The following is a 15144-nucleotide window of genomic DNA, read 5'->3' as shown; positions in this document are numbered from 1 at the left end:
TGCAGCCATGACTTGCTTATCTACCTCGACATATCTCAAGTGAGCGACACGTTTACATGGTTTGGCTAGTGCAATAATGTATTTTTCTCTATTTATCATTTAATTATCGTACACATCCAGTATTTTTGTTGTACCATAGTCTATCTGTCTGTCTTTGTCTTGCTCTCTACATTTTTTAATACTTATATATAATTCTTCTAATTGCACCAATTTATAAGTTGCACTCCTAGTTTCACTGTACACCTTTTATTAACAATAAAGGCTTCTTCTTCTTCTTCAATCTGGAGGTGTGAGGTAACAGAATAGCTTGGGGCACGATGGCTTAGTGGTTCACTCTGTCGCTTTGCACCTCCAGGGTCCGGGTTCGATTCCTGACCAAGTTCGATTTCCACCTCTGTGTGCATGGAGTTTGTATGTTCTGCCCATTCTTGGTGGGTTTCCTCTGGGTACCCTGGTTTCCTCGCCAGGTCCAAAGACATGCATATTAGGTTAATTGGTGTTCCCCAAATTGTGTGTGAGTGAATGTGTGTGCCCTGCAATGTATTGGCACCATGTCCAGGGTATACCCCAACTTATGCCCTAAATCTCCTGGGAGGAGTATAGGGGTAAAGACGATGAGTGAGTGAGTGAGTAAGTATACATAGCTAATTATTTCCTAAAATATACTGCACTTGTTTCACAAGCATCTGCAATTAGCTCAGAGAATGTCCTCCCCATTTTTTTTTTAAACATTTGACAGATTTAATATTGAAAAGTTTGAGACCTTACTCTTTCTGAAAACACGTTTTAAATAATAAAGTCATTTAGGTCTAATTTTTCTCAACAGAAACTGAGATAAGAATCTGGAATCAGCTTTTTTTTATTAAAATGTTTACCAGACACCCTTTATAAGACAAAGTTTAAGTCAATATCATGAGGGACATACTGTATTTAAAATTTACACACCATTAAAATGACATCAATATTTGTAGTTTCTTGTATTTTAGTTCATGTAAATATCTTGAAACTCATGTTATATTAAATATATCTGGTCATATTTTCAACAGTGACTACTTAAACTCTTAGAAAAAAGGTTAACTTTAGAACTTAGTTCTATGGCTTATTCATCTCAGGAACTTTTAAAGTTTCTTAGTGTTAGTAATTCCACATTTGTGTGCAAATCACTCAAGGCGGCTAAGAAACCAAAGAAGACTATTTGATAAAACCTTTTTCTAAAAATGTCTTGATCTGATGTCAAGACTTTATTTGAAGTTATGAGAGGTATTAATGCTGCCATGGGTGTGATCCATTATGGCTTGTCGCTACTTTGAAGGGGTATTTCAGGCCCAGGAGAGTTCGAGTCTTCTTTCACCTTTACTTCCTTTGCTTTGGCTTTTCTGCTTTTTCTAGGCCTATGGAAAAAAATAACAATTACCTATTTGTTTATGAAGAGCGAATGGAAATAAGAAAAGTTTTTAAAAACTACTAACTTCTTCAGTGCCAGAACAAGCACAACTATTAGAATGATGGCTCCAACAACACCTAAAACAGCTCCCAAAATGATGCCTGGGCACAGCAAGAATATCATTTTAATAACATTGCAAATGCTTTATCAGAGGCTGTATATTTTGAAATTTTAACAAAAAACCGTGTGTTCACCGATTTGTGTGTCTGCTTCGGCATCACCAGTGTTTTTATCCTCTCCTTCATCAGTAATAGCTATCAGAGCAGACCCACATAAATGCATTTAGGCATTACATTTTGTGTTTAAATCAACAGACAAAAAGTAATAACACTTATAAATACACACCTGATATTCCATAACACGTGTCATTGCAATGTGCTAAATCCAAGAAACGGTTACCATTGCCCACACAGCCAGTCCAAAAGAATGTCATACACCTTCTTTGAGAAGCATCATAGTAATATCGTATGTAATGACCATAACATTCACCTAAAGCTTTTGGCAAGTTGCAAGCTTTAGTTCCTGGGGGAAAAAAGGACAGAAATATCCAATCAGTTAATAGTTAAAAGTATAATTCCTTTGTAATTTTCAATTTAAGGTCCTGACAAAATTGTTTTTTATTAGGGTGCAAAAACAGAAAGAAATAGCAGGGAAGAAAACAAGCATTCACTCAGCAGCTGCAGTGCAATGGATACAGATAAAGAAAACTCACGGTTTATAGGGTACAGGTTTTCAGCATTGGGAGAGCAGTTTCTCATGCAGAAAAACTCATAATTGAAGCGGTTTTGGTTTCCACCTGCTCCATTGTAGCGAAATGGTAAGCACTTATCTTCAGTGTGGTCGTAGTGCAAGTAGATTCGGGGATCTTTGTCTGTTACAGTGCCTTCATCTTTAGGCAGAGAACAGTAATCTAAAGATTGAAACAGAAATGCTTTTAGATTGAGTCACATTGCAGTCAGCCAACACCTAGTTTTTATGATGGCTATAAACTAACTAGGCTACAAGGAACATGAAACTCTGGCTTTGGTTAATGCAGCAACAAAGATTGAAGAGTGTGTTATAGGTGTGCCTCAGCGTTTTTATATATACTAATATTTTTATAGTAAAAGTATGTACAAGGCAATGCAACTGAATGTATAGGAACAAAATCACATTGGATATTAGAATTAAAACCTTGTTTTTAAGCCTATCATTATACTAAAAAGAACTTCCAGAGGCTGTATAAATTTGCTGTAAAAATATATTTAGTGCATGTTCATATTTGTAAAGAGAAAGATGGTAAATCCTTGTTGATTTGTGATAAGTCCAAATTAAGGTATGTTATTGCTTTAAAGGATCATCTAATCCTCTAATCCTGTGTTAGAATAAACAACCACAGTTTAGGCGGGAATGTGACACTAAATTGTTTAGATAATAACCTTTGATTTCAGTGCTTCTTGTTAGCTTAATTTACTTACCTAATGTCTTTTAATCTCCATATAGTCATATGAAATTAGATTAATCCTTTTTTCAGGTAATGGAATTCAATGGATAGTTTCACAAAGGGAAATTTTCAGTAGTAATATCGGTTGTGAAATAAGTAAGCAAATACATAGATAGATAAATACATACATCAGATAATCATCCTTGATTAATAAATAATTGAATAGAAACTGAAACCAATAATATACAAAATGCAAAATTTAAATAAAGAGAACATGGTTTAAAGTTTGTGCCAGTCACTGGGTCAAAAATTTACCTGGTTGTGTGGTCTGGCCCTCGATACAATAAAATACAGCAAAAATAAGCAAAAACACGCTGAAGTTCCTCATGGTGTTGTGTTCTCTGGTGATGAAGCTGAAATAAATGAGGGCTCATAAACTACAGTTGAATAGCAAAGAACATGCTGAACTTTGTACTGTTTTATGGTAATAAAGCAGCAGACGGTTAACAAAGAGGAAAACAGTTTAGTCAGTTACACTAAATCAGGCTGGAAAAAGTGTATTTCTGAACCAATAACGCCTCACTGTAATTCTTTTTATTTATTTAACATAGACTTTCTTTCTACCAGTTGCTTTTGATCTTTTATTATATGATAGATTTTATCAAGTCATACGGGCTGTTGCTTGACATACAGTGTTTGTTAATAATTTGTTCAGCTCCTCCCTGTGCCTACACCTGCTCATCTGGATACTGACAATGAAGCCTATGTCTTCCATTTTTTATTTTATTATTATTTTCTTTCACAACATATGTTCCATTTGGTATTTATTTATTTTTTAATTTATTATAACAATAATAGTTAAGAGCCTTCCACTGGATAATTACTGCAGTGATTATGCTAACTGATGCAATGTGGCAAAGGTCATGGCAATGGCAAAAATTTTACTCTGTTTCAGAAGAGGCAAATTCTTTTCCTGCATTAAGCAAAGAAAACAATTAAGGAGACAACTTGAGTTACAAACTGTAAAACACATTATTAAAACCTGTAAAGATTAGTGAACCAGTGTAGTAAAACCAGTGAAAGCAGTGTAGTGGTGAACCATCATCTTATGTTTGTGGTTGAAATAAATGTAGTTGGAAAAACATCCTGAATGAACATAATGGGAGATCAGTTTAACACTTGAAATCGAATCATAAGAAAAATAAAACAACAATAAAACTCACAATTATGTTTCAGAGTCAAAGTAAAACAATTTCCACATGTGCAATGTGAAGAGAACTAAAAAATCGGACCAAACAGCAGCGTAGCCTAAGAAAACCATTTATCAGTGAGGTTAATCAGGACAAAAAAGCTCCAAAAGAATGGACTGTGGACGTTGGAAGAAGCTCATGTGAGTCCAGCTTTACCCTTTTCTAGAGCGATCGACGCACCAGGGTAAGCAAAGTGGCGGAAGAAGTGATGCACTCATCATGCCTAGTGCCGTACCAGCCTGTGGAGGCAGTGTTATGATTTAAGGTTTCCTCGGTTGGTCAGGTCTAGGTTCACTATGTGCCCAAAACATGAGGTCAGCTGACCTGAATATTTTGCATGACCAGGTTTTTCTATCTGTGGATTTTTTTTTCCATGATGGCACGAGCATATTCCAAGTTGAAAATGCCAGGATTTATCTGTCTCAAACTGTTAAAGAGTGGTTCAGGGAGCATGAGACATCATTTTCACCAGTGGACTGGCCACCACCAGTGAAAATCTTTGGAATGTGCTGGAAAAGACTTTATGGAAGGTCAGACTCTCCTTACATCAATATAAGATCTTGGAGAAATTATTGCAACTCTGGATTGAATTATAAATGTTTTGACATTGCACAAACCTATCAAAATGATTCCACGGTTGTAACCATAGCAAAGGGCAGTCCAACAAACTATTAGATTGTGTGAATTTATTATTGCCTAATATTTATGTTTGTTTATACAGTATTTATATTGTGACTTTCTGATATAAGCAAAATACATATTTTAGCGGGTAGTAAAAAAAAAAAAAACTGAGTACAAAACCTTTAAGAACTGTGACTACAAGGATAAGTTCCATTTTCTTGAGTCGTAATGTCGTCCTCTCTGTTGCCCCCTGCTGGCTGCAGCAGTGTAATGCCTTACTTCTCCTTCCACTTCCACGACTTCCACTTGTCTTTCTTACTTTCAGTAATGATTTTTTCCCGGAGCGACTCGACACGACGTAGTGGGATCAAGTTCTGAAATACACAATGAGGTAAATATTTCGCCTAATTGCTTTGTTTTGCTTTAGTGTTGTCTGTCTGTCTGAACCTAATTAGTTTTTTTGACGTATTTAAACGGGCTCCTAAAAGCAGGTTAAAGTAACGCGGTCTGTTCCGACGTCGCGATGACGTCACGGTGAGACAGAACACAGGACCATGCTTAGTATAAAAGGCTCTTCTGGACACCTTTGGCATGATTCCTCTCATGACATAGAAAACAGAGGAGAAAAGGAGCAGGTGTTTTCTTTATAATGGGCATCATGTCATTTCTTCTATTAATAATGATCCTAATAAGCTTTCCAGTGTCCTCCAGTGGTAAGATTTTTAACACTTTTTTAAGGTTGGGTTTTTCAGATATTCTGTTTTGCATCCTTTTATATTGTTTGAATGTTTTTTACTGATGTGATGCTGCCTTTACCCTAGGCTTTATTCTGCTTTTTGACTGTCATGGTCTGCATTTGGTTTAAACAACACAGTTAAATTTTGTTGTGGATCTTAGAGGATCTCACAAGGATCTGATAGTATGGAGTTCACTTGAGCAGACTAAAAGCATCTAAATTAGTTAAATTATATAGCAGCCATGGTGCCAAATTTGCTTGATATTTTAACTGTTATGACGCCTTCTGATATTCTTGAGAGTGAAGTGGAAGCAGTAGAAAAAGCTATAGACTTCAGATGAATGAATAAAATGGTTTTCATTCATATTGCATGTTTTTAGCATGCTACATTATAATTTATGGCAGAAAAACATACAGTATAAGTATAAATACAGTAATAAATACAATAAGTGAAATGATAAAATTTAAAATCATTGTTCAGCACAGCAATGACGTTTGAGCTTGCATCAAACTTAAAAACTTAAAGTTTGATGCAAGCTCAAATATGGATATTTTGAGTCATTTTAAACTTTATTATCACATATATTATTTCAGCTTTATGACTGTTTGTCATAAAGCTGGAATAATTTTCCCTTACATTAACATTCTCCATCAATCTCTATAGCTCTCTCATGAAGAACGATTGTGTGTCAGACACTCAGCTGGGGAGCAGCGCTCACTAAGATATTTGGCTCCAATCAGGCATTCATGCTACCACCAGAGACACTACTGTAGCACTGGAATGCATTATCTTTACTCATTTAGGAGTCTCTGTATGCATCACCCATGTAGATCAAGGACATGGGCTCAGGAATAATGGCCCTTTTATTGAGTGTAAGGGCTATTCCCCAGACTTAGTTTAGGATTGTTTGTGGGGCCAGAATGTATTACTGTGTTTCTCAAACTCTCTCTTTCTCTTATAGGTGGAAAATGGACATATGATGGTAAGTAAAATACTGGAAATTATTTGCCCATTGTACTAAAATATGGTGCTATTGCGTTTAGCCTTACAAAGAACAGATAGTCACTCAAACATGGTTTCTAATAGTGACAGAAACCACCTGGATAAGAATAGGAGATTGAATCAGGGTAAGGACAACGTATGAATAAGAATCATTTCCTTTCTCATTTTATTTAGTTTAAAGAATAACAACTCTCATTGTGCAGGTGTTCATGCACCATATGAAGACTAGTTTCACTTACCAAAGTTATTTTGGTTAACACTGTACCTTTAGTGGAATGACTTTTAACAGGCCATTTTTTTTTTCAAGTGTTATGTTTATCACTGGCAGTCATTCCGGTGTGGACATCATTGTGGTTATCTCATTTCTGAGTCTGACACAAGTCTTAAACATACTATTCTATATAGTTCCAGCTAAACCATCTTTAGTCAATTTATGCGCTAAGTATATGCTATGTGTTAAGTAAAATTATTCACCATGTTTTGCTGTTCGGCATATTAAAAGCTCATTTGAATAGTGATCCTTGTCAGAGATGATGCGTAATAACAATCTATACAGAGTTGTGGGAACAAGGTGCTCGTTTTATTTCGAGAAATATATTTTCTCTAATTGCAATACTGGTCTTTTTTTTAGCTTTAAATGAATGTGTGTTGCCTTGTTACAGTAAGCACTTTCTGAACACAAAAGGTGTGTCTTTGGGTCCATGTATGTATGTGTGGGTGTGGAGTCTATGAACTGAAATGCATAAATGTTCTTATTGTTAGATAGTCAGACAGCTTATATGAGCTGAATTGAAGGATTTCTAAGAAAAAAACTCAAGTTCTATTTATAAATTAAATTCATGATTTTCATGGCTGATGTTAATGCCATGTAGTTAACATAAGCTAACACCACAATATCTGTGAGCAGGTGAGAGACTTGACTTGAATGCATATGAAGGGGATCTTCTATTTTAGCAAGCAAGGCTTAGTTGTGTTGTCCGTCAGATCACTAGCTTTCAGATGAGTCAAAAACTCCTGTCTTTTAAGCTCTGGGAATGAATTGGAGCTCTACAGTTGGAGCTCTCAATGTCGAACTAGTAGTTTGCGACTAATAATATAGCGATAGATAGATAGATAGATAGATAGATAGATAGATAGATAGATAGATGTAAAGGTTTGCTCATATGTATGTCAGGTGCACAAATAGAGCAGTAACAAAAAAGGCAGACTATATGTGTATGCCGTTATGCCATAGCTTTTCACATCATGTGCGTTTCGTCTAAGCCATATGTACAGCACACCTGGTTGATGACGTTAAAATTATTTTAACATTAAATATGTTGGTAGAAAACAAGAACAAAAGTTGTAAAATTTTTGAAAGTCACTCACGCAAGCTGAAGGAGCAGATAGCGCTGTCCTCCGGGTGTGTGATATACATGATAGCCTCCTGACTAGAGCAGTACTCCTGAGTAGTAGCCTTAATGTGGGAGGGCCCTAGAGACAGGAAGGTATTGGACATGACTAAATTAGGAAAAAAATCTGGTTCCTCTTGTCTGTTACAATCTGTTACCCAAGGCTGTTTACTTATTTATGGCTTTTTACATAAACCACACACACACATATTTCCCCCAGGAATGTAACAGCATATCTTTACCATACCTTTAATTCAGTTAACAATACATAGTTCATAGGTTTAAATCAGGTTTTAGTACATGATCATTGCAAAATTATGATATTAGTGTCCTGGGCATATTTTTAGGGCCATTGTGTGAATCTTATACTAGCAACATACACTACTGTTTAAAAGTTTTAGAACACTTTCTAACTCCATGATGGTTCCTGATTTTTATTTCTTTCTACATTGTAAAGGAATGCTGAAGGCGTCCAAAAAATGCATTAATCTCCTTTGAACAGATGATATTGAGATGTATCTGCTACTTATGCTCTTTAAAGACTTCATAGGGCCTCTAATCTGAGGTGCCGTTAATTGGTCATTTTTCAGGCTGATAACTCTAAATGAACTTCTCGTCTGCGGCAGAGGTAGGTTTTGGTCTCGCCCTCCTGGGACGGCCTTCACGAGAGCCAGTTTCATTATGGTGCTTGACGGATTTTGGAAATGCACTTGACAATACTGTTCTTGCAAGAACTATTACAGAAAGGCTGACCTCTGTGTCTTATAATAACAACTAACTGTTGTTTTTCTTGTTGGTACGTAAAAATTACCTAATCCCATATGTGTTATTTATGTTATTTTATAGTCTTGAAATCCCCAGTATTGTTGTAGAATGTAGAAAATAAATCACTAAAAAAAAAAAAGGAAATTTGCAAGTGTTCTAAAACTTTTGAACGGTAGTGTATGTTTGTTTTTTTAGCTGATTTTATTTTGTTTATATTTCTTTAAACACCAGGGCCTTGGGCTTTATAAAAAAGGCAATTGAAAAGGTATTGCATTATAACAAATATGTGCATATGTACATCATTTTGGCTTTAATTTTTTGGTTTTTGGGCCTGAAGGAGAGCACCACTGGTCCAAGAATTACCCATACTGTGGAGGGACATTCCAGTCTCCTATAAACTTCCAGTCTGAGCTGGTGAGATTTGATCCAGACCTGCTGCCCATTCAGCTGCAGGACTACAACCTGTCTACAGAAGAGCAGCTTACCCTTAGCAACAATGGACACTCAGGTATGAGAAACCTCTGTCGATCGTTTTAAATCAATATCTGTTGCTTTGGTGAAAGGTTAAGAAGTTAATATACTGTTGGTTTAAAAAGATCTAAGTAAGTAAAAATCTAGATCCAAGTACAAACATGCCACATGGCACATAATTATAGTAATGCATATATAGACCTGCAACTTCATGTAAATATTTGACTTAGCGTTGATACTAACATCCTTTTATCAATTTTAAGACAAATCTAGGCTTACAGTAATTTGGTATTATAGTAACTGCTTACCCAAAGAAGTACAATAAAAAAAAACACTCATTTAGAGTCCCTTTAAAATCTGTGTTTGGGTCTATTGTCTAAATATTAAGATTTGAAAAATCATTTCATAATTGTTTATTTCTATTCAACTGCACACAGTGGCTAAAAGCCTTTGACTGTATGCTCAATTCATTATAACTTTCCGAGCTACTGTAACACCTCTTTTAGGTTTGTGCTAAAAGCATACACAGACAAGCGAAATGATGCAATTGAAGTAGTGGAGACGTGTCTATCAGCCACAATGTAGAGGATAGTCTTTTTTCTTAAGCCATGTTTATAGTACAGCATGGAGAAAATGGAAACATGATTTTTTTTTTGTATGTCATGCACAGTAATTTTCAGTAATCACCCTCTTATTATGATAAATGTATATGTGCAGAAAAGCAACAATCGGCTTAAATTTTGGGTTAAGTAAAGTATGGAGTGTTCTTAGTCATGACTCACGTGGTAGCTAATCTGTTAAACAACAAAGTGTGTACCGTCTCCTAAATGCGTCAATCACATTTTCAGTTGTATATCAAGTTTAAGCATAATAATAGCCTTGGTAACCCTGGTTAAGAAAATAAATTGTACCACATAAGCAACAGGGATTCTATATTTAATCTCCCTTGCATGCTTAGTGGGAGCAGCAACTCTGCTAATTTTTACTTTTATGCATTCTCTTTGAACTTGGATATTTTATAATTAGGCAATATATGTGCCTATAATGTTTTAACACACACTTATTGACCTGCACTTCTATTTAGGCCATGGCCATTAAAACTTTACTAAACTGCTTAGAATAGACAGGTGTTTGTGGTGTGACTTGGATGCTGATCTCATAGCGGCCTTGCGGTTTCAGTGGTGCTTATGTTATGGCAGAGTGGAGACACATTGAGCTTTTTTTCCCGTTAAAGAGACAGACTGTATTTATACATTTCAGTCCCTTTTGCCTCCTATAGTGTATTGCTTTTGGTAATGTGCAATACTATGCAAAAGTTTGAGGCGGGTTATGGGAAAAAAATGCTGTAAAGTTGAATGCTTTCAAAAATAGAAGTGCAGTTTAATTGGAAAGTAAATAAACAGAAAAGAATTCTGAATTAAATCAGTATTTGGTGTGAAATCCCTTTGCTTAAAAAACAACATAATTTCTTCTTGGTATACTTGCACAATGTTTTGAAGGAACTTGGCAGGAAGGTTGTTTCCAACATTTTGGAGAACTAACCACAGACATTCTATGGATGTAGGCTGCCTTAAATCCATCTGTCTCCTCATGTAATCCCAGACAGACTTGATGATGTTGAGATCAGGGCTCTGTCTAGGCTAAAAAAATCACTTCCGGGATTCCATGTTTGTCCCTTCATTATAACCTTTATGCATTGCCATATACCTTGGTATAATGACATTACTGTGTATCACGAAAGCATCTGTGTGAGTCAGGTGTGAAGTGTCTGTTTGCGTTTAATTCCTACAGTACAGTTGTCTCTCCCATCCCGAATGCATCTCTCTGGTCTTCCTCATCGCTACTCAGCAGCTCAGCTCCATTTCCATTGGGGCTCCTCGAATACGCCAACTGGCTCTGAACATACCGTTGACGGCAAACAGTTTGCTGCTGAGGTGAGACAGTAATCACATTTTTCTTTCGACATACACCCATTAGTAAAGGCAGAAAGATCTTATGGCTCATTCTTGCCTCATAATAATTCAGCACATTTAGTGTCTAGTCTTGCAGGTTGAACTCCATCACAACCCATGATTATATTTTACCCAACAGAATATGTAACTTTCTGATTTTAGGCTCACAGACATTAGCAATTTAGGGCCAAGATGACGGGTACATGCATGTTTTTTAATTGTGGAAAGAGTATAGTTGTATAATATTAGAATCTGGAACACTACCTGCACATTTAACTGTTTTCAGATATGCATGAAGATGATGTGGACACTCTGAAGCAGGACCAGTGATGTCCTTTTGGGATCAGGACCTGTCATTTCAGGGAAAAGCATAGTCATTTGGTAGTTTATGGTGGCTTTTTCACTGGACACGTTTGCCTCTGGCTAGTTCACCAAAACGATTTTCAGGGTGGTTCATGGAAAAACTTTGTTGTAAACAGAGACAAAACATTTTCAAATTAGCACCTTACTTAATTAGTGGAATTCAGTCTAAAAAATACTTTTTTTTAAATATTATTTAATGTTTAGAAAACTGCCTTAAACAACACATTGTACTGTCTTAAAAATGCAAAACACACACACACACACACACACACACACACACACACACACACACACACACACTTACTTTAGAAGTCTTTTCAGTCTTTTCATTTGGTTATTCTTTCAAGTCCTAATTCATCAGGATGGATTCGTCTGTTCTCTTCTCTCTGTGACACCCTCCTATGAATATAAAAGTTTTCCTTAATATGAAAAGGATTTTTAGCTTTTTAAGTTAAACTCATAACTTATTCTGACAGGGATTCAGATGTTATAGGGACTCATGTTATAGGGATGTAAATAAAACATTTGGTTGACATTTTTTTATTTAGAATTAAGTATGTGCACAAATGAAAATTCCCAGATGCTCTTGTGGCTCTTGTGGATGACATGACGACCAACTTCAGATCAGGTCCAGGTCAGATCTTTAGGACCCAGTAATACTGTACATCAACACATCAGCATGTTGCTGATTACATGTACATTGAAAGCTTTCTCCGGGAATGTAATGCTACTAAATATACTATTGTGTTGAGGAATAAAGAGTGGACCAGGAAAAGATGACTTTGTTGAACTGCTGTTTTCAGATGCATTTGGTTCATTTCAATTCTGCTAAGTATCCCAACATCTCTGCAGCAGTGGACAAGTCTGATGGTCTTTTTGTGCTGGGTGTTTTTATTCAGGTGAGCTGATATTTCAAGTAAAAGTTCTTGATTGTAAAGACGTAAAAAAAAAAAAAAACATTTTTATTTATTTATTTTTATTTTTTTAAAGGTGGGAGAGGTGAATCCTGCTTTTGACCGGTTCCTTAAATATGTCAAAGGCATCAAATATAAAGGTTGATGAATTAAATTAAATTTACAAGGAGCTAAAATAACAAAAAATAATTGTTGATATTAATATATATCCTATAACTAACTTTAGGCTGAAACTCACTTTTTAGTTTGTTCTTATTGTATGAGACAGGACAGAAAGTGCAGGTGGCAGGCTTTAACATCCGGGAGCTGCTTCCTGCCCGCCTGGATGAGTATTACCGTTATGATGGTTCTCTCACCACTCCTCCCTGCTATCCCAGTGTGATCTGGACAGTGTTCAGGAATCCAGTTAGCATCTCTCTCAGTCAGGTATAACTGCATAAACCAGACACACCTACGCGTAACTACACCCAAGTGCACAGGTTTTTATGTTTTTCGGACTTAATGCTATAATAATAGAGCAGAGGTAATTAAGAAAAAAAAGGCTACGTTTCCCAGATCATGATAGAAATACAGAAAGTAAAAATGAGGTATTAACATCCAGTTATAAAACCGTTTATGCCATGTCTTTTACAGTATCTGGCTTTAGCCACTGATCTGTTCTCATCTCATGCTCAAGAAGCAGCCCCAATGCCTCTACATGGGAACTACCGTAAAAGTCAACTAATGGACAACAGAGTGGTTCTGGCCTCCTTTCAGCATGGTGAGTACTGCATGGCACATCTCCTTGTTGTAAACTTAGAATTCTTAATGACTGTATGATGAATTGCTTGGTTTGATATTAGGACATGGCATAAATTTGGCTGTTGAAATCGCCTTAGCTTTAAAGGCTACTTTTCTTACACTCATTGTAAATTCTGCTGCATGCTGGTTTCTTGCACTCCTTGTGAACAAGCTTTTCCCCCCATGGGATTGAACTACTGTGTTTTGTGCCTCAAATTAAACTCTGGTTTGAGCAACAAGAACATTCGAAATGGAAAAACACTTTACAGTTACTGCATTCTTTGTCTTCCTTGCGCAAGGAGATGTTTATAAGCACATCCCATTTTCACCAGGCGCTTAAGACTCTTGCTGCATCTTGCTCACTCTTTATTCTGATGCTTTATTCTAAAGTGGCTATTTGAAAAGATGATTAGTTTACAGCTCTACTACCTTTCCAATCTGAGATGCATATTCTGAAGAAAGCCTATACAGCTGATATATTTGAACATCTTCGAACCTGTGTGTGGTGCAGGCTGGGAGCTGCATGGTGCCACTTCAGTGGCATCTCCCATGCAGAGGAGACTGGTCATCCAGCAGCTACTGACTGGAGACCTTGCAGATCTTGCAGATGAGGGACTGCACCATCTTTTGCCAAAACTTCAAAGAAAACCTGTTAAAAACTGGAGGAACAATCGAAAGCAACAGCATTTAGGACAAGTCACTGAGAAACGTCAAAAGAACAAAGAGCTTGACAGCACTGTAAACAAGCCATCAGTCTGGAAGAACACCCATGCAAGCTCCTATATGGGGATGTTTGGTACAAATGATGATGATGTGTTGTGTTTTATATCCCTGGAGAAAAATGTGTCCGCCCAGCTCAGGAGACATCATGCAGATGCACAGATGATCCAAGCTCTGAGAAAAGCTGTGTTCCCACAGCTGAACCTGAAGAGCTACTTAAACTGTAGGTCTGATTTGGATTTGCAAACAATCAGACACCTTCTTCATTTAAGACCCACTGATGAGGCAAATGAGCTGGATCAGGCTCTGACCAAAGTCAGTAAGGGGCATAAGCAGAGGCCGATCACGGAGTACCAGGGCTCAGCACTGACCAAACTATCAGCACGTTCCCAAGCTGCTGTCCTGAAGAATAGCCACAACATGGTAGCCACTAATCACAGACTGCAGCCTATGGAGTGGGAGGATTAAAACCCCACCGAGGCCATAAACACAGGCTACAGAGCATGTTATAATAGTCATCAAAGACCTTCTATCATGCAGCCTCTGAGCATTTAGTTCTTTAGAAACCTCTGTTAATTTAACCAGACTTTTGGTAGTGCTTTATGATTTCATGGGTTTATGGGCTTAGTGGGTAAATTATACTTTTACTGAAAAAGACAGTGAAAACCCCAAATGGCAGATTTAGTGATATTTATGTGACAGTTGATGTCTGCCTCTTGGATCAGACAAATTTTGCCTAAAAAAAAATGTAGATCACATAAAAAAACAAAACAAAAAAAATAACCCAAAACATCAAAAGTGGATATGAAAATCATATATAATCATAATATGACTCTTCCCTGGAAATAAGATATTTTTGTATTTTATTGGGTTAGGTTCTGTCCTGTTTGTGTCACAGTTACTACAGTGTAAAGCAATTATAGCATTATAAAGTGGAAACAGTAGGAAAAGATGAAGAATAATTGTGCTTAACTACAAAAACATTTCTGAAAGTGTGTCAGATGGTGTTAGAAGAAAATACAATAAAATACTGTACCTAAACTGCACATGCATGTTTTTTTTTTTTTTTTGTTTAACTTTTGTCTGCTCATTATATGCATTTATAGTAATTATGATTGTTTCAGTATATTTCACATATATATTCTTACATAAAATAAATCCATGTTTTCTGTAACAATACCTTGTAATTTCCTTGTAAAGTTCTTTTATTCTTAAGGTGTTCTTTTCTTTATGCCTTACTAAGGTGACTTTACTTGGAGATGGGGTATGTGGTATTTATCAGCAGCAATGTTTTCTCTTTCATCTCCCTGA

The 15144-nt window shown here is 36.4% G+C and overlaps 2 protein-coding genes across 2 annotated transcripts; one reads left to right on the top strand and one right to left on the bottom strand.

Moving 5' to 3' along the window:
- Positions 1 to 841: 841 nt before the first annotated feature.
- si:dkeyp-73b11.8 (BPTI/Kunitz domain-containing protein) lies at positions 842 to 7905 on the bottom strand. The gene is made up of 7 exons (XM_053489779.1): positions 7846 to 7905; positions 3183 to 3280; positions 2157 to 2354; positions 1790 to 1966; positions 1639 to 1698; positions 1470 to 1545; positions 842 to 1391 (listed from the first exon to the last, which is right to left on the bottom strand). Exons 2-7 carry the CDS (start codon positions 3253 to 3255, stop codon positions 1289 to 1291), a joined length of 687 nt encoding a protein of 228 aa, XP_053345754.1. The 5' UTR covers positions 3256 to 3280; positions 7846 to 7905; the 3' UTR covers positions 842 to 1288.
- Positions 7906 to 8957: 1052 nt separating this feature from the next.
- ca12 (carbonic anhydrase XII) lies at positions 8958 to 14865 on the top strand (the record flags this gene model as incomplete). The annotated part of the gene is made up of 7 exons (XM_053510729.1): positions 8958 to 9141; positions 10896 to 11038; positions 12223 to 12318; positions 12410 to 12473; positions 12602 to 12759; positions 12967 to 13093; positions 13625 to 14865. Coding segments are annotated over 7 exons (1449 nt in total), but the record flags the coding sequence as incomplete, so codon positions are not given.
- Positions 14866 to 15144: the final 279 nt, after the last annotated feature.

The sequence above is a fragment of the Clarias gariepinus genome, chromosome 2 (assembly GCF_024256425.1).
Source record: "Clarias gariepinus isolate MV-2021 ecotype Netherlands chromosome 2, CGAR_prim_01v2, whole genome shotgun sequence".
NCBI lineage: Eukaryota > Metazoa > Chordata > Actinopteri > Siluriformes > Clariidae > Clarias > Clarias gariepinus.
This window is presented reverse-complemented; position numbering and strand designations above follow the sequence as displayed.

Excerpts from the sequence above, each read along its gene's own strand:
- si:dkeyp-73b11.8 (XM_053489779.1), bottom strand. The coding sequence starts at position 3,255 with ATGAGGAACTTCAGCGTGTTTTTGCTTATTTTTGCTGTATTTTATTGT. Across the intron at positions 1,699-1,789 it reads CACGTGTTATGGAATATCAG|CTATTACTGATGAAGGAGAG; the intron begins GTGTGTATTTAT and ends CTGCTCTGATAG. Across the intron at positions 1,546-1,638 it reads CGAAGCAGACACACAAATCG|GCATCATTTTGGGAGCTGTT; the intron begins GTGAACACACGG and ends TGCTGTGCCCAG.